General features: G+C 44.6%; 1 protein-coding gene across 3 annotated transcripts in view; it reads right to left on the reverse strand.

The window, feature by feature from the left end:
- LOC132821803 (fibroblast growth factor 12) overlaps positions 1-19,048 on the reverse strand; it is a 366,432-nt gene that overhangs the window by 119,736 nt on the left and 227,648 nt on the right. For all 3 annotated transcript variants that reach the window (XM_060834612.1, XM_060834611.1, XM_060834610.1), the window contains exons 2-3: positions 9,005-9,115; positions 881-984 (exon numbers count right to left, since the gene is read on the reverse strand). In XM_060834612.1, coding sequence (XP_060690595.1) covers positions 881-984; positions 9,005-9,115 — 215 coding nt within the window. The remainder of the gene's footprint in view (positions 1-880; positions 985-9,004; positions 9,116-19,048) is intronic.

A 19,048-nucleotide genomic window follows, 5' to 3' on the forward strand; every position in this document is an offset into this window, starting at 1 on the left:
GTAACACCCACCTCCCAAATCATCCTGTCTCTCCAACCCCCTCCCGCTATTCCATCTATCAGATAGGAAGCCACCGTTACTGTGTATGGGAGATGGGAGATGGATTGGGGGAGAACAGGAGGGGAGGGACCTCCGACCTTACTGGGGCTGACCTCAGGGCCCATAACCAACATCTATAAAGTCGAAAGAGGAAAGACCCAACTTCACAGGAGCCTGACTAGAGCTCAACTCAACTTCAGGCAAGAGCACCGCCTGGGAGAGGGAGGAGAAAGGAAGTATAATGCTAACAAGAGAGATGCTGAAATTTTATTTAACCAAAACCTTTATTTGAACAATAGTTCAGATGATTAAACGTCATGAGTTCAGAGCTCATTTTGATTATTGCCCCCATCCTATAAATTCACAGGCCTGAGGTGAACTTGACAAAACCTTTCCACGGTGGCTCAGTGGTTAGCACTGCTGCATCAGGGACGTGGGTTCGATCCCACCCTTTGGCTGTGTGGAGTTTGCACATTCTCCCCATGCCTATGTGGATATTCTCCGAATGCTCTGGTTTCCTCTCAAAGTCCAAAGATGTGCAGGTTAGGCTGATTGGCCATGCTAAATTGCCCATACTGTCTATGAACATGCAGGCTAGGTGGATTAGCCATGGGAAATACAGGATGAGAGGGGAGAGAGTAGGGGGTTTGGGATGCTTTCTAAAGCGTAGGTAATAGGCTATGGTTTGCTTCCACATTGTAGGGATTCTAACTTGTGAAACTGCTCACTTGAATTCTGTAACCCAGGGAGGTAAGTGAATGACCAGGACCTACAGCAAAGTGTCTTGGGGGTCAATGATAGCTCTGATCGAACAGTGGGGAAATGAAGCATCTGTACTCACTGAGTTGTAGAGGAGACCTTCCCCATTCATGGCCACATAGAGACCAGATTTCACGCCTTGAATTGCCACCACTCGCAATCCCACAGGAATCAGGTTGAAGAGAGCTGAGGAGCACAAAAGTGATTTACATCAACGACTACAGTGGCACAAACCTGCTCTCAATTGCACTTTAGCTAATTATAAAGGTGTACTGGAGTTACCTCCAACAACAATACACAAAAAGCAATTTGAAAGGAACATCGATTTGTACTTCTGTATAACTCTTCATTACGATAGGCTATCCCTATGTGCTTTACAGCTGAAGGAACCAAGGCTACAACATGGAAAGAAAAGGTTCTATTACACAATGGTAATGTCCCCACCTCTGGACTTGAAGGCCTAGGTTCAAATCCCACCTGTCCCAGACATGTATTTTAACAGATCAGTTGGAAATATTTACAATTTTGAAAGGGGAAGATAATTAGTGCACCACAGCTCCCAAAAACAGCACAATGCATTTGGCATAGAGTACATGGAAACAGACCCTTCAGTCCAACCCGTCCATGCCGACCAGATATCCCAACCCAATCTAGTTCCACCTGCCAGCATCCAGCCCATATCCCTCCAAACCCTTCCAGTTCATAAGGAGAACTTCCCTGATTACATGGGATTTTTATACAGACACCGACAGGGGAGATGGGACATTGGTTTAACATCCCGTCCCTTTAAGAGTGCAGCACTCAGAACTGAAGAAGGGTCACTTTCTCTCCACAGATGCTGCCAGACCTACTGAGCTTTTCCAGCAATTTCTGATTTTGTTTGCGAAGATAGTTCTTCTGATGGTTTCCATGACTGAACATTGTAGGGAAAAACTACCCAAGGATAATGTGCCAGATTGAAGAAGGGCTTGAGGAAGCTTCAAAATATTGGTGCATGAAGACCAAAGAGTACAGCAAAGGTGAAGGCAGCTCTATAATCTTTATCTTTGTGACAAAAGAATCCATACATTCCTTGTATCTGATATTTAGGGGAAAGTGAGGACTGCAGATGCTGGAGATCAGAGCTGAAAATGTGTTGCTGGAAAAGCGCAGCAGGTCAGGCAGCATCCAAGGAGCAGGAGAATCGACGTTTCGGGCATGAGCCCATTTCGGGATTTCTGAAGAAGGGCTCATGCCCAAAACGTCGATTCTCCTGCTCCTTGGATGCTGCCTGACCTGCTGCGCCTTTCCAGCAACACATGTTCAGCTCTGATATTTAGGGGTCAGTTTGTTCTCCTTACTTTTCAGGATGATCTTAGAATAACATAATAAAACCTCAAAGCAGAAATGAATCAAAAGAACATGGGAGCGCAACGCACCTCTCAAGATGATAGGCCAGTCAACCAACAATTATCTTGATTTTGTAGTCTTTAACCTTGATGGTTAAGAAGTGGGAACTGTTTCAACAGAATGATTGGTATGTTTGGGAGAAACAAGTGGGTTTGAACTGATGGTTCCTCAAAGCTCACTAGCACTGGATGTTTTTGCTGTTTCACGCATGGTCCTGTCAGTGACTAACTGAGAAAATGTCATGAAGTGACAACGTATTCAGGAATTTGAAAAGGAAGGCACGGTTACATCTAGGCAGTAGGGTAGGAGATTACAGAGACCAAGTGAATAGGGATTGCTATGATTACTGCTGAATTGTACAACTAATAGGAAAGTAGAAGACAAACTTGGTGAACTTTGGTTTCTTTACAACCAACAATTCCTGGATCCCTGGTGGTGAGGGCAGCTAGCTATGTGATTTACTGGGAATGACAGTCTTGCTGAAAAGACACGTTACTGAAACTTATCTCCAGAGCTCATCATAACATTTACCAAGAATAAAAAGCCTCAAAGGGAAAAACAATTAATACTGCATTAATACAATATAAATTGTTGTTCCTTTTGAAATTTGACATTTTTGCATCTGCCCTAAAGAGTGCACAATGAAAAGCTTTGACATGTCTTCAGCAATGCTCAAGATCTGTAATACCAAGTGACTGTTAGGGCTAAAAATGTTATTGAGCAAAAATCAACAGAAATGCCAAATTGAGGACATTCCAGAGAAGAATCTGGAATTATGTCATGGGGGAGTGGAAGATAATAGTTGGGATGAAAAGGAGATTCAGGTATGAGATTGTGGCCACTTATTGAGAGTTTGGAGATGGAGAGAAGTGAAGGAGATCAGTGGAGATGGTGATTCAGAAATTTACATTGTGTGAAGGCTGGAAACTGGTCTCAGAGGAGAACTCTGGTAAGAAATTACCTCAGGGCTTGGAACAGTGACAAGGGTTGAAGGGTTGAAAACAAATTAAAGTATGCATACAGGGTTGAAGTTAAGATATGGCAGTCATATGGCCAGCAGGGTTTGGTGGGTAGAGAGTGGGTGGATGGTGGTGAGCTTCAATGAAAGGGAAGAAATGGAGTGTGGAGGCTGATTAAACAGCTTTCTTTCATTACTTCCTTTCTGTGCCAACTAACCGAGCCAACTACACAGTCGGTGTGTACAGAAGTTGAGAAAATTCAGATCTGCTTTGAGCAAATGCAATTTGAAGCCATCAGGAAGCATAATTTTAAAAAAATCTTATTTTTGAACAAATTGGTTTTTCAGTGAATTGCAAGCACACACTGACAGAATGAACTTTTGGAAATTTCACATCCGTCCCTGGGCAATTAAATTTCACGCACATCCAATTAAAACTGGGGTCAGCCGTGCCACCAGAAAACAGTTGGATCCATCTGTGTTCTGGGCCAAGTTGTGAATCAGCTGAGTATCAGCTGGTTGCACCCAAACCTTTATCCTAATCTCCAATTCCACTCAAACCAAAACTCGTCTGCTGGCTGAAGAGATAAGCAGTGGTAAATCTGCGCTGTCACAACATAATCTTATCTGCGCTGGCCAGACGTGCAAACACTGGTGCAACAAACAATTCTTCAACTCTTTAATTCCGTGTATGATTACTGTGGTTGACTTTGATGCCTGTACGTGGGTTAATCCAGTTTTAAGCCATCCACATTTAAACAAAGCGGATTGTTACCAGCTTGTGTCCCTTCAAATGATAATCAGAAATATTTGCCGACAGGCGAAAAAACTTAAATGGCCTCATTAGAGCAGTGCGGAATGCCATAACTTCACTCTTTCAACAAAGTGGAAATGGCGCTCCTGGGAATCATTATAGCGCACTTGACAAAATATTCATCTCCATCATTCACATGCTCAACTCCATCTCATTTGGGCTGGCGTACTGGTTAGCACTGCTATCTCACACCACCACGGATCTGGGTTCAATTCCAGGCTTGGGTGGCTGTCTGTGTGGATCTTGCACATTCTCCCTATGTGTGTGGGTTTTCACTGAGTACACATAAGATTGGTGAAGACTCAATGTGCTGTAGGGATTGTATAATAAATTGTGATATCAGATATTCAAGGCCAGTAATTCTAAGCACAAGTACACTTGTAAAGCTGTATCCGACGAACTTATACTCCACAACCACTTGATGAAGGAGCAGCGTTCTGAAAACTAGTGCTTCCAAATAAACCTGTCGGACCATAACCTGGTGTTGTGAGATGTTTAACTTTGTAAACTTGTAAATGAGATATTGATTTCACTTCCTTTTATGCCAAGTCACGGCAAAGACTGTTATATCCAATGATGTATTTGTAAAGTGTATGCTGTGTTGCAGTGCTTGAAAGTCGGGAGTTTATTAACATACCGTACAATCCCACAACTAGTGATAGTGATAAGATAATCTTTTAGTAATTTCTACCATTCAAAAGGACTAGGGCAGAAGACACATAGGAACACCACCACCTGCAAGTTCCCTTTCACAAACCTGACTTGGAAAACATATCGCTGTCCCTTCACTGTCATTGGGTCAAAACCCTGGAACTCCTCTCCTCGTGGCACCATGGGAACTAGCTGTCCCACACCAACTGCAATGGTTCAAGAAGGCCAGCTCATTACTATGCTCTTCCAGAGCAGTTAGGGAAGAAATGATGGCCCAGTCAAGACCACCCACATCCCAGAAACAAATAACAAAAAAAAAACTTGAAGAATTAATGTTGAGCAGACACCTGGGAGAACTCCCTGAGAAAGCAGATTGGTTTAGCTTTTCATCTAAAAGACAGCACCCCTGACAGTGCGGCATTCCCTCAGTACTGCATGGTTATGATGGAATTGGAGTTCTTAGACCTGAACTCACTACACAAGTTGAATCCAAAGCTTGTCACAAGCAGGTAAGCTACCAAAACACATGCCTGGCCTCTGGCACTGAAATACCAAGTGTTGATATAATTCCTGCCACTTCTTGAAGACTCACATGCAGCAACTCCCCATCAGCCACTGCCCTGCACGCTCAGTGACAGTAGCCCAGCACATTGGGTGAAACTAGAGGGAGGGAAACACAGCAAATCTGGCTCTCAACCAACAGGGTCACTAATGGATTGTTACCTCCTTTATCCCTGTGCTGTGCAGATGAAAACCAAGAACAACTAACTTAGCCTTGGACACATAATGGGACCAGCAAGAGAACAATACGTGCTGAAAAGTTGAAGCAGCAATCCTTGACATAATGAATATGGTTAAAACAGATTTCCATAGATTTTGAGATTCTAATGACATATGGGGATAGGATGAGAAAATGGCATTGAAGTCGATGATTAGCTAGGATCCAAGATGGCAGAACAAGCTGATGGGCTGCGTAGCCTATACTGTCTCTGTGTTCCTATTTATAGGTGGCTTGAGAGTGTTTGATGGGGACAATGTAGAAGGAGCTTTAGCCTGTATCTAACCCCATCCTGTACTGTCTTGGGAGCATTTGATGGGGACAGTGTATAAAAGATTTTATGTACAACTGCAGTAATAGTGAGGCAAATGGAATGCAATCTTTATTGACATAAATGCTACAGTGATTTTGGATAAGGCATGCGTGTGCAGTGAAATGTTATAAGTTTTGCAGTTCTACCTTCAGTTTTACAATAAACGACCTGGGTGGCACGGTGGCTCAGTGGTTAGCACTGCTGCCTCACAGCATCATGAACCTGGGTTGGTGTGGAGTCTGCAGATACTCTTTCTGTGTGGGCTTCCACTGAGTATTCAGAGGAGTGGTGCAGACTTAATGGGCTGAATGGCCTCTTTCTACCCTGTAGTGATTCTATGATACGTTGTGATATCTGATATTTAAGGCCAGTAATTATAAGCACAAGTAAATTTCTAACAAGCAAATAAACTATTGAAGGAAATTTTTAAAATATCAGGTTGGAAATTATTGCCTTTGTGTTTATAATTTTATGTAGCTCACTTCTTTCTCTAAACTCAATCTTTCTTTCTCTTTCCTGACTATATTTTCTGTCTCTTAGCTGACATTAAACCGAGCCTTAATTCATCCTCCTTTTCTGTTCTCACTGTTTAGTTCCCAATTCTTAAGTCAGCCCAATTAACAATACACTCTGGGGTTACGCTGTGCATCAGCTCCCAGAACCTTGCTTCCAAAAGTACCCCATTATTGGCTTTATCGAGAAAACCAAGTTTGAAACTGAAAGCTGCAGGGGCCTGTCTAATGAACAGCCATCAATATTGGACACACTGTTATAGAGGAGAATAGTTGGATATTTAATCTGTGCATTACTTCTACTTATCTTTACCCAAAATCTGACTGTCCTGTCATAGATGAAGTGCTCAATATTCTGCCACAGTCATCCCTACACAGACATGCCTGGATATGACGAGTATGATACTCAGTTACTGCAATCTCAGAAACAAATTGGCCAGGAAAACAATGATAGCAGAGCTGTTGTGCCTGAAGAGCGTGTGGGCGTTCCAAAACTTGAGCGAGAACTGTTCATCATCGTCGAGGGAATAGAGGTTAAAAAAAAAATCCACACAATTGCCTGGGAGAAGGATTCCAAGAAAACATGCACAGCAGCAGTGATTCTGGCCCAGCAGCTTTATGGCACAGGAGAATCTCCTGCTCTCGTCATTTACAATTAGAACAGACTGGCGAGCAATTAGATTCCTTTCTATGGTAAAGCCAGAACCCCAGAAAGGCTCCAATCATGTCTGCAAACCCATTGCACACTTCCCATTACTGCAGAAAAAATATACAAGAATGTATAAAACATTATAGTTCATTAGTGTTCCTGACAATAAAATCTATCCCAGCAGCTAAAAATACCTTACAGGTGGTAAGAATATTAAACGGAAATGTAAGCCACAACAGCAGCTAGAGACAAGATTAGCTGTCATCCAAGTGAGTGATCAAAAAGGAGGGAGACAATGAATGGCCTCATTCTGTTGCCCTGTTCTGACATCAATGCCTCACTGCCATCCAACAAAACCAAACGTACCAGAGATGCTGAACGCCAGGGTGGGGGAAGGGACGGTTTCCAGGTTTGTCAGAATGAAAGTTAGATTGCGCTGGCACAGGATTCTGGCAGTGAAAGGATCCTTCACACCCAGACAGACTTCATCCGTTTCCGTGCCTAAGACATATCTGTTAGTGCCAGGAACAAATCCTCTCCTCCAACAGGCCTGCTGGCTCAGATCCAGAGATGAAGTTGTGATAAATTTTATAACTCATTAAATTCCCTAGACAAATACCTTGCTCCATTACTTGTGCAAGACATATACCTAAGTGGGACAGATATCCATTCAGCTTTGCAGCACAGAAAGAGGCAATTCAGATGAACATTTTTTACTCGCAATACTGTTATTCCCCCACTTCACCCAGCGACACTGTCACTCCCCCGTCACCCAGCAACACCGTCACTCCCCCCTTCACCCAGCAACACCGTCACTCCCCCCTTCACCCAGCAACACCGTCACTCCCCCCTTCACCCAGCAACACCGTCACTCCCCCCTTCACTCAGCAACAACGTCACTCCCCCTTCACCCAGCAACACTGTCACTTCTCCCCGTCACCCAGCAACACTGTCACTTCCACCTTTTCACCCAGCAACACTGTCACTCCCCCGTCACCCAGCAACACTGTCACTCCCCCCGTCACCCAGCAACACTGTCACTTCTCCTCTTCACTCAGCAACACCGTCACTCCTCCCCGCCACCCAGCAACATCGTCACTCCCCCATCACCCAGCAACACCGTCACTTCCCCCCGTCACCCAGCAACACCGTCACTTCTCCCCCGTCACCCAGCAGCACCGTCACTCCCCCCCTTCACCCAGCAACACTGTCACTCCCCCCGTCACCCAGCAACACTGTCACTCCCCCCGTCACCCAGCAACACTGTCACTCCCCCCGTCACCCAGCAACACTGTCACTCCCCCCTTCACTCAGCAACACTGTCACTCCACCCCTTCACTCAGGAACACCGTCACTCCTCCCCGTCACCTAGCAACACCATCACTCCCCCGTCACCCAGCAACATCATCACTTCCCCCCGTCACCCAGCAACACCGTTACTTCTCCCCCATCACCCAGCAGCACCGTCACTCCCCCCTTCACCTAGCAACACCGTCACTCCCCCCCTCACTCAGCAACACCGTCCCTCCCCCCTTCACCCAGCAACACTGTCACTCCCCCCGTCACCCAGCAACACTGTCACCCCCCTTCCATCACCCAGCAACACCGTCACTCCCCCCATCACCCAGCAACACCTTCACTCCCCACCCTGTTATCCAAGAACACCGTCACTCCCCCTGTCACCCAGCAACACTGTCACTCCCTCCCCCTTCCATCACCCAGCAACACTGTCACTCCCCCCCGGTCACCCAGCAACACCGTCACTCCCTCCCCCATCACCGTCACTAACCCCCGTTACCCAGCAACACCGTCACTCCCCCTGTCACCCAGCAACGCCGTCACTCCTCACCTCACCCAGCCACACCATCACAACCACCCCCGTCACCAGCAACATCGTCGCTCCTCCCCGTCACTCAGAAACACAGTCATTCCCTGTCACCTCGCAACACCATCATTCCCCTGATACCTAGCAACACCACATCTTCACAGTCTCCTGGCAACAACACCCTTCCCTTTCCCCATCACCCACCCATTTCACTGTCATCCAGCAGCACCACTGGGCACTGAGCCATGTCAGGGCAGCCCCCGGCCTGGTACTGAGCTGTCTGAACCAGTCCACAAGGAGTCAGACTCACGACTTACTGTAGTTGCTGTTCTCATCCTTGGTACCGTCGATGGTGCCATCAGGTTGCATCTGCAGGTAGAAGCCTTGCTGGCTGAATAACCTCGTCACTATACCTTTCAGCTGGGGGTCTACAGCAAAGGAAATGGAGGGAAAAAAACTGAGTTAGAAAATAATTCGGTGTAGAAGGAGGCCCTTCAGCCCATCCCGCCCTGTGCCAGCCCTTTGCAAGAGCTGACCAATTAACTCTACTTCCTGATCGATTTTTTTTCCCCCAATTGCCTTTTGGAAGTTCCTGTTGAAACTGATTCCACTGCCCTTCCTGGCAGTGTGGTCCTGACCACAACAATTCACCATGCCAACAAAAAAACGGTTTCAAACGTTCCAGTGAAAATAAATAAAAACGTGATGCAACTTCTTTTCCAAACTAAACCGTTTTCGAATTGAATTGTATTGTATTTAGTGTCACGTGTACCGAGGCACAGTGAAAAGCTTTGTCTTGTGAGCGATACAGGCAGATCACAGAGTTAAGTTGCATAGATGGTAAATAATAGGTAAACAGCGGCAAAAACAAAAACACAGGTACAGGCGAATGTTAAGAGTTTGTGAGTCCATTCAGTATTCTAACAACAGTAGGATAGAAACTGTTTTGAAACTGGCTGGTGCGTGTTCAGGCTTCTGTACCTTCTCCCCGATGGTAGAGGTTGTAGGAAAATATTTGCAGAGAATACTGGCGTCCTTTCCTTGACAGCGGGCCTGGTAGATGGATTCTATAGATGGGAGGTTAGCCTTTGTGATTGTCCGGGCCGAGTTCACCACTCTCTGTAACTGTCTCCGATCTTGAATGGTACAGTTGCCGTACCAGGTAGTGAGTTTAGATTAGAGTGGTGCTGGAAAAGCACAGCAGGCCAGGCAGCATCCAAGGAGCAGGAAAATCGATTTTTCGGGCAAAAGCCTTCATCAGGAATAGATGCTTTTGCCCGAAATGTCGATTCTCCTGCTCCTCGGATGCTGCCTGACCTGCTGTGCTTTTCCAGTACCACAATGACCTAAACTCTGGTGTCCAGCATCTGCAGTCCTTGCGTTTGTCTACACCGGGTAGTGATTCACCCAGACAGAATGCTCTCGATGGCGCACCTATAAAAGTTGGCGAGAGTATTTGCCGTCATGCCAAATTTCCTCAGTTGCCTGAGGAAGAAGAGATGTTGTTGGGCCTTTGTAACCAGTGCGTCCACATGAAGAGTCCAAGAAAGCTGATTGTTGATGACCACTGTTGTTGCTGAGCTGATAAGAAGGAAAGCTGTTGAAGCACCACTGACCTGACTTGCCGTCTATAGAGTGTTGACTGGATGGATTGAAGAGGTGCTGAAGGTGACCTCAGCAACTTCTCTTAGGCGAGAGCCTGGGCCCTCATGTAAGAGAACTTGGTGGGGTTACCTCCCTGTGTGATGCCCATTATGGGGTCAGCTTCTCGTGTGATGTCCACAGCGCGTGAATAGTGAGCCAACACTCACTGCATCTGGGCTTGGACGCAACCTGCCTGCTGAGCCAGATCTCCCACAGGAGTGACTGGTTCTTCTACCCCCACTTTGTTTAGTATCCCACGTGGAACCAAAGCCCAGCAAAGAGGCAAACACTCCTTCCAGTGGGAGGAGGGAAGAGACAAAAGCAAAGTACTGACAGTGAAGTCCAGAGTCTCCGTCCTTGAACAGTGACATAGGTTCCGCCAACATGACTGGCAGATTGTGAGTCACAGAGACATGTCTTCTTTATAAAGACGGCTTTACCTCTTGGTGGTACAACAGCGCAGTGCCACCCACAGCCGGCAGTGTTTGCTGCTGTCAGTTTGTCCACTTTTATAATTGGTACTTGACCCAGTGGCATGGTGGGCCTTCAGCCTCAGGCTGAGCGAGCAGTGAAGTCCTGATGGATAGAACCTCAAAGCACAAGACCATCAAGGGATCGGAGGATTCTCAAACAGACCCAAAGATCCGCAATGTGACTATCAGGTGGACCAGTCTCTTTTCACTGAAGGCAGTGAAGGTGGCACATCAATGAGATCCAAAGTCAATGATGTAAAGAATACTGGACAGTCTCATCGTGACAAAGGGTTACAGCCCATTGTACAATGGACATGGAAACATGGTCCCCAGGTCTAACCGATGGGTTGATGCAGGGCTGGCTGCTCTCCAGCAATCTCTTCTGGATGGTAACGGTGTGCTGACGGTAGGGAGAGAGAGGGTCAAAATCAGAGATACACAATGCCCCTCAATGCCCAATCCCAACTCCAATGTTGCCGTGGGGCATATTCATGGAGCTTTCATCACATGGTCTTCACAATGCTCCACTCCCATTGGCCTCTTGGCACGTACAACAACCCCAACCATTAGAAATGTGAATGAGCCCCTCATTGTCTGATTGGATGGTTCAATCTAACTCCCTTTGTCTCATCTTCCCTCCTTCTGATGTGTCAATTGTCATCAAAATTGGCCAAAGGAATTATTTTTTAAAAAGTGTCATTTAAGCCTCTAATTAAGTCCTGAGTGACCTAAAATCCTCAATTCCAGGAAAAAGCAGCATGCCTGGTAGACTAACCCAGCCCTGTGTGCCCCCTGGTTATTTTGATGGTGTTGCCTGGGAACACATGGGAGGGCTCACAGTTGAGGGGGGTACCAGCAGAACAGCTGGGCACCATATCACCAACAACATCTGACCCCACTCGACCTCTTCCCATCCACACTCCTCTTCCTTAGGTGACTTCAGATACCTCTAATTGTCTTCTATGTCAAGCATCTTCTAAAGTACTCCATCTCCTTGTAGGCAGTGATTATTATCTGAAATCGGAAGACCAAAAGACCTCAGAAAATACAGCTGAACCATCTAAGTCTGTCCAGAGCCTAAAACATAACTTACCTCATTGTTTCCCCTTCTCAACACAGAAATTCAAATGGCTTTGAATCACTTGGTTGATATTTAATCTACGTTTTTCATCTTTTTAGGAAGTGCACAACTCAAGTTCTAAAGCTAGGTCGGTGAAAATAAGAAATGAAGTGTACAGGAGCAAACAGCAAGTGTTAGTGTTTACACAAAGATTCACAGCATCGCTCAGAAAGATCATAAGGAGCTTCTCGTTCAGATGAAGCTGCATTTTGAAATTTTAACACAAAGAATAGTAGAAATCAAACAAGCATTGCACCGCCTTTCCCAACTCTTTAATTTAATCGTCAGGATATTTCATGAATGAGCCCAGAGTTAATTGGGTGAGACATCTCAGGCCGTTGTCCATTGGGAAGCTCAGGGACGATGAGTTATCGGGAATGATCCATGGTTGCACAGCCAATCTCGCTGGCATTAGGAACAATTTTGCCCAGAATTCTCATTTGAAGCAGATCAGCAAAGAATCACAGGTAACGATCTAAACAGCACTGACCCAGATCACCTCTACCACTGAATGTGGTGATACGCAATTTTGACTGTGACTAGATACTCAGAGTTTCCATGTTTGGTCATTGGAGAGTTGAGGGTGAGCACTGGGAATCAAAGAATACCCAAAGTGTAGAAGACATGTAGCAAACTCCATGATTAACATCTGAAAGGGAGAACATAGCTGCTGATGAGGAGATCTCATCCTTCCTGGAGTATCACCTCACAGTAAAACTAGCCATCAGATTTTAAATGAACCCAGCGTCCTGCTTTTGACTTGGGAATCAGCATCCGTCAAAGGGCAAAAGTTTCTCATATTCCCATTTCTGATGGAGGATTACACCCAGATCCACGCTCTTTCTGTGCCTTTTTTCCTCTCCCTTACTCCCTGCCCCAGAGCATTCAGAGTTCAAATCAGGAGAGCTGTCACTTCCTCTGTGGGTTCTGTGATCAGAAAGTGACTCTCACCCAAACCTGCAAAACACATCCTCTTGACAAGTGCCTGCAGATTTCCCCAAACCTCAGGGGTTCAGGGAGAAGGAAGAAAAAGTGGGATCTCTCGTTCCTTAACCGCGTGGTTACTAAAGAGGGTGGTGAAATCACAATATGTAAGGGACCATTATCTATCACATTCCAACACCAGTCACCCAGGCTCACAGGTGGCACTGACAGCATCATTCCACAGAAAATACACACAAACCAGTTCAAATTGTTCCATTCATCTGTATTGGCCAAGAGTAGGGTGGGATTTGGTTTAAAACTTCCTCTTTAATATATTCCCCTGAAATAGTTATAAGAGGAACCCATCTAATGCAAAAGGTGGAACCAAACAGTGTTGTCACTAGGCTTCTTCAGCTGATTGGATAGCAAGCATCAGATCCAAAACTGCTACAACCTGCTTTTCATAAATAATCTTGGATGATGGTTACAGCACGAAAACGAGGCTTTTTGGCCTAACATTTTTGTAAAAAAAGCTAACCCCACTCTCCTGGTCTTTTCTCATAACCATGTTGTATTTTTCCTCTCCAGGAACATTTTTAAAGATAGTTGTATGCTATGAAAATTATATTGCTAAATAATTATTCTACCTTTCTGGTCATTCATCAGATATGGGCTCTGCTGGGTAGGTCTGCATTTATTACAAAACTCCCCAGTTGTCCTTTAGAAGGTGGTGGTCAGCTGCCATCTTGAATTGCTGCAATCCATTTGAGGCACATAATCCCAAAGTCACAGTTAGGAAGAAATCAAAGATTTTGATATTGTAGGAATGGTGATATAGTTCCAAGCCAAGATGGTGTGTGGCTTGATGATTGGTCATGCATGGGAATGTTCTTATGTAACTGCTGCCCTTATCCTTCTCAGTTGTAATGGTCATGTGATTGGACAGTGCGGTCTAAAGAGTACAGGTTGATTTCTGCCTTTTGAACTTCTTGAAAGCTCTTCATCCCACTCTCAGACAATGCAGTGCAGATTCTCACCACTTGCTGCAAGAAAAATGTTTTCCTCATGTTGTCATTTATGTTTTTACGAAATGACTTAACTCAGTATCCACTGGTTCTCAATCCTTCTGCTGATGGGAACTGTTTCTCCCAATCCACTGAGTGCAGACTTGTATGTTTGAGCATCTCTTAAGAGATGCACTACTCAAAGGAGCAGCCATTTGGAGCACAGAACTTGAGTGTTGCTGATTAGAGACACAGTTTGATTAAGTTTTTCATCATCAAGATGTTTGGAAGGAACACCAATGCAAAGGGAAAATAACACTTTATACTGTATGAGAACAGAGTACTGATTGGTTGGCAGGTGACCGCTGATCGGTACAGGCGTTGTCATGGAGAATACACCAGTTAGGTGGTGACTGACAGTTAACTGACAAGCATTGTTTAAATTTAAGTCAGGCAGGTCAACACATTGACTGGAAGAATGAAATTAAAACGGCTATCATTCATGTTTCTGAGTAATATTCAACAAGAGTGGGGGAGATCTTTCTTGTGGTAGACAGCCAATCTTTGCCCTACAAACCACAAAAAAAAGAACAGATTTACCAAGTGCAAGTTCTTTCTTCAAGATGCACTGAAACAGTCTGGCCTGGAGGAGCCACACCAGTCCAATTAGTCACAAGTTGTAAAGGCACATAGATTTAAGGGACAAATCTTTATATTAACAGCCTGTCATCCTCATGCAAGGACCAGTGCTGGTTCAGAAACAGGTCATATCCTCAGCCTATGAATCGAAGAGACTCCCTGATAAGGTGTGGTGCCACCCTTGGGCGCCTGACACAGTGGTTGTCCTCCAACTATCTTCAGTCATTCCTGGATCTTTGGGCTAACACCAGGATGTCCAGAGGTTTGACAGTCACTGATAATCTTCCAGGTGGAAGGCAGACAAGTCAATGTTGAAGAAAGCAGGCAGTCGATGGGAGACCCCCTACTCTCATTGCTTCACTGGACGTGAATCTTGGGAGTCACACTGCCCAATCTCTGCTACCCCAACCTACTTCACCTTGCCAAGCCCAGGAAACCTCTGGGAATTCTAGGCCAAACCTAAAACATGAGATGGACACACATTCTCTCAAAGATTAGAATCTCCGTTGTTTTGCTTTTGGCCATTGCATCCAGCAAACTGGTATTTCCAGGGGAAGAGAGTTGAAGAAAATATTTTTCATATGCACCCACACTTTTCCACTGCCAATTACCTATTAACTTAAATCAGGAACATCTTTATTAAGATTCCCTGCTTGCACTGCTCCTGCAAGTCTACTAACTGTGTATCTTATATTTACTGTTCTCTGTGCCAATTCATTCAACCCAAACCATTTCTCTTCTGTGATGAAAGCTGCACCCAATTTGGAGAGTTTCAAGTGATAAATGTTTCAGAATCAAGTTATGTTTATCTCATCACATCTTGAGTAAAATCTCTCTATGGCTACCATTTCTCAACTCAAACATTCCCAGTTTTTTCTGGAGCTTCTCCTCCTTCAGATGGATGATCTAGTTGTCCTTCACTATCATAAAAGAGGCTGTTCAGCCCAATGTGCTTGTGCTGGCTCTTTGAAAGGAGTGTCCAATTGGTCTCATTTCCACCAACCCCCTTGTCCCCACAGCTCTTCAATTTTCTCCATTTCAAGTAATTATCCAGTTACCACTCAATCTGCTTCCACTGTCCTTTCTGGTAACATGAACCCAATTGCAACTACTCACTACACAAAAAAAACCTAACTTCTTCGCTTATTTGTACCTTCTGGTTGCTCAGCCTCATGCCAACTTCTCGCCGTCTATGGGGATGTGCTGAGTTGGTAACAGGGTTGAAGAGAAGATTAGTCTCAATGTTATTGGAAGAAATAGAGTTGGTTCAAGGTCAAGTGTGGTCCATTCACGTTCCTATTAACTACCTTCTTAACTCATGGTGTTGAACACTCCTATGAAAGGTCCTCTTTACTTTCTCTACTCTAAGAGGAAAATCAAGCCTCTGTTCCCTGGATGAGAGCTGGGACTGCATCAGTGCAACAAGCTGGACTATAGCTGCACAGTGATTAGTGGTGACCTGCAATCATCCATCCCTGCACAACCCCACCAACAACGGGGTTTATATTACCAACTGGAAGGAGGAGGCTCAGAAACTGTGTCCAAACAAACATACCCTTATTGTATCACATTGAAAGTTGAATATCGTGTAGCCATTGGGAATTGGGACGTGGCTAACTGTAATTCAGGTTAGTGAATAAACAGGCAACACTATTGTTGGTCATGGGATCTCAATATATACCCATGTGGCCTGTGTATTTATTGGTAAAACAGAAAAACAAAGATGGTAAGTTCTCTGATGGGTTTGAGTGCTGTACTGTCATGGCTACTGAAGTAAATCTACATATAAAAAGTATAGGCATATATTGAAACTTTGACTACAACTATGACAAGTAGTTAAAACAGTGTTAGCATTGCAACATTCCTGGCTGGTCAAAGATTTCCAATAGACCACAGTGACCAAGTGACAACACTGATAGAGGTTTCTTTGTTAACAATCATTAGGGACATAGATAAGGGTGAATAGTAGAGGTCTTTTTCCCTCGGGTGGGGAGTTCAAAACTAGAGGGTATATTTTTAAGCTGAGAGGAAAAAGATTTAAAGGGAACCTGAAAGGCAACTTTTTCACACAGCGGGTGAACCATATGTGGAATGAACTGCCAGAGGAAGTGGTCAATGTACAATCAGTTACAACATTTAAAAGACATTTGGACAGGTACATGACTAGGAAAGGTTTAGAGGGATATGGGCTAAACATAGATGGGACTAGTTTAGTTTGGGAAATTTAGTCAGCATGGATGGGGGGGCTGAAGGGTCTGTTCCCATGCTGTATGACTTGATGACTCTCTAATTAATAGGAGCACTTTAATTAAGATTGGTAGCCATCCCAGCCATGGGCCTCCCTCCCTGACTCACTCACTCACTGTCCGTCCCAGCCACACATTCAGTCACACCCACAAACATCTGGTCACTCATTCCATTAGAAGCAAGGACTGTCCACTCACCTGTGCAAACTGCTCGCCATGAGGGGGGACATCAATTTGGAACAAAGAAGAAGAGATGCATGGCATTAGAAAACTTGTCACATTCATTGTTTTTTTTTAAAGAAAGAAATGTTTTTTCTTAAAAAAAAATGAGAGAGTTTGAACTTGGGTGGTGCCAGGAGCTGAAATCTATAGCTCGAAGCCCCCCCACTGAAGGTGGCCACTGAAGTTGGGGGAGAGCTACGACTATGCAACATAATCACCACATGCATGGCCTCCACTGATCTGTCAGCACAACGCATGCAGGACACACAAACATGGGGAAAGCACCCTCACCCCCACATCATTGTGACAAACACTCCCTACCCTCACCCTCTGGAGCTGTGTAACCTTCTTGAAAAGGGGAATAAAAGGAAAGGGGAAAAGAAAAATCAGGGTTATTTTTGTGCTCACACAAATGGGACTCTGATTCACGGGCACAGATTTAAAAAAACATGCTCACAGCACACACAAACACAAAAACACACAACACCAACACCAACACATTTCTGCACAAGAGCCCACAGAGATGGCAATAGATTGCTAAGAGATACAGGAGGGTGAAGGTTTGACAACAGAGTAATTTGTAATAGGTTGCAAACAAAATACATCTTCACGCAAACAGAAAAGTTGACAAAGTATTCACATACAGAGGGAAATACAAGAAAATATCACTATAGGTTCAACCAGACTGTCCCTTTCTCATTTATTAATTCCGCTTTGATGTCTTCACACATGAGGAATATGAGGAGACCATTTAGCCCTTTAATCCTGTTCTGTCATTTAATGAGGTGACTGATCTGTCACCCGGTTCCACACACCAATCTTTGTCCCATGATAAGACTGCAACAAGTGGGACCATTCTGCCAATCAGCTCTGCTTCGCCATTCAATGAGATCACAGCTGACTTGATAATCCTCACCTCCACTTTCCTGCACTTTTGTCATAACGCTTGTCTCCCTTAAGAGTTAAAAGTCTCCTTATCTCGTCTTGAATGTTCTTTATAACCCAGCTTTAACAGTCCTCTGCAGCTAAGAATTCCACAGATTCACTAGCTTCAGAGAAGAAATTCTTCCTCGTCTCTGTTTTAAATGAGCAGCCCCTTATTCTGAGATTATGTCCTCTGGTCCTAGACATTCCTATAAAGAGAAACATGCTTTCCACATCTAACCATCAAGTCTCTTCCTAAGAATAGTGTACCTTTCAATACAGTTGCATCTCATTCTTCTAAAATCCAGTGACATCAAAAGCCAAGCTCTTCTCATAAAACATTCCCTCCACAGCCAGGATAAGCCAAGGGAATCTTGTCTAGGCGACCTCCGTCACCTTTGATAAAAATGTTCACAATATTCCAACATTATCGGATTAGTGCCTTGTATAGTTTTAACAAACTTGCCTACTTTTAATATTCCAAGTAAATGCCAATATTCCATTTGCCTTCCCAATTACATGCTGAAGTTGTTACGTTAGCTTTCGCTGATTTATACGAGGACTCCCAAATCCCTCCGTGCTGCAGTATTCTGCAGTCTTTCCTCATTTAAATAACATGCACTTCTTCTATTCTTCCTGTTAAAGTCATAATTGCCCATTTTCACACATTATATGCCAACTGCCAAGTTTTTGCCCACTCTCCTGACATGTCTACGTCCCTCTGCAGACCCTTCGATTCGGCTTCACCACTTGCCTTCCCACATATTTTTGTGTCATCTGCAAATCTGGCTGTACTATATTCACTTTCCTTATTCGAATCAGTAACACATAGTGTAAGTAGTTGTGGCCTCAGTGTTGATCCCAGTGGCACTCCATTCATTACAGGGTCACTTCCAGAAAATGCCGAAGAGCTTTTGTTCAAATTGTCAATTCTCCTGCTCATCGAATGCTGCGTGACTGGCTGTGCTTTTCCAGCACCACGCTCCTCAACTCTGATCTCCAGCATCTGTAGTCCTCATTTTCTCCTTCCTGAAAATGCCTCCTGTTCTGTTTTATATCAGTTAGCCGATCTTCTATCCATGCTGTAACACCATGGGTTCTTACCTAATGATGATGATTAGACACCATGGATGGTTACTTATAAACCTTTACACTGTACTTTTGT

The sequence above is a fragment of the Hemiscyllium ocellatum genome, chromosome 13 (assembly GCF_020745735.1).
Source record: "Hemiscyllium ocellatum isolate sHemOce1 chromosome 13, sHemOce1.pat.X.cur, whole genome shotgun sequence".
NCBI classification, from domain to species: domain Eukaryota; kingdom Metazoa; phylum Chordata; class Chondrichthyes; order Orectolobiformes; family Hemiscylliidae; genus Hemiscyllium; species Hemiscyllium ocellatum.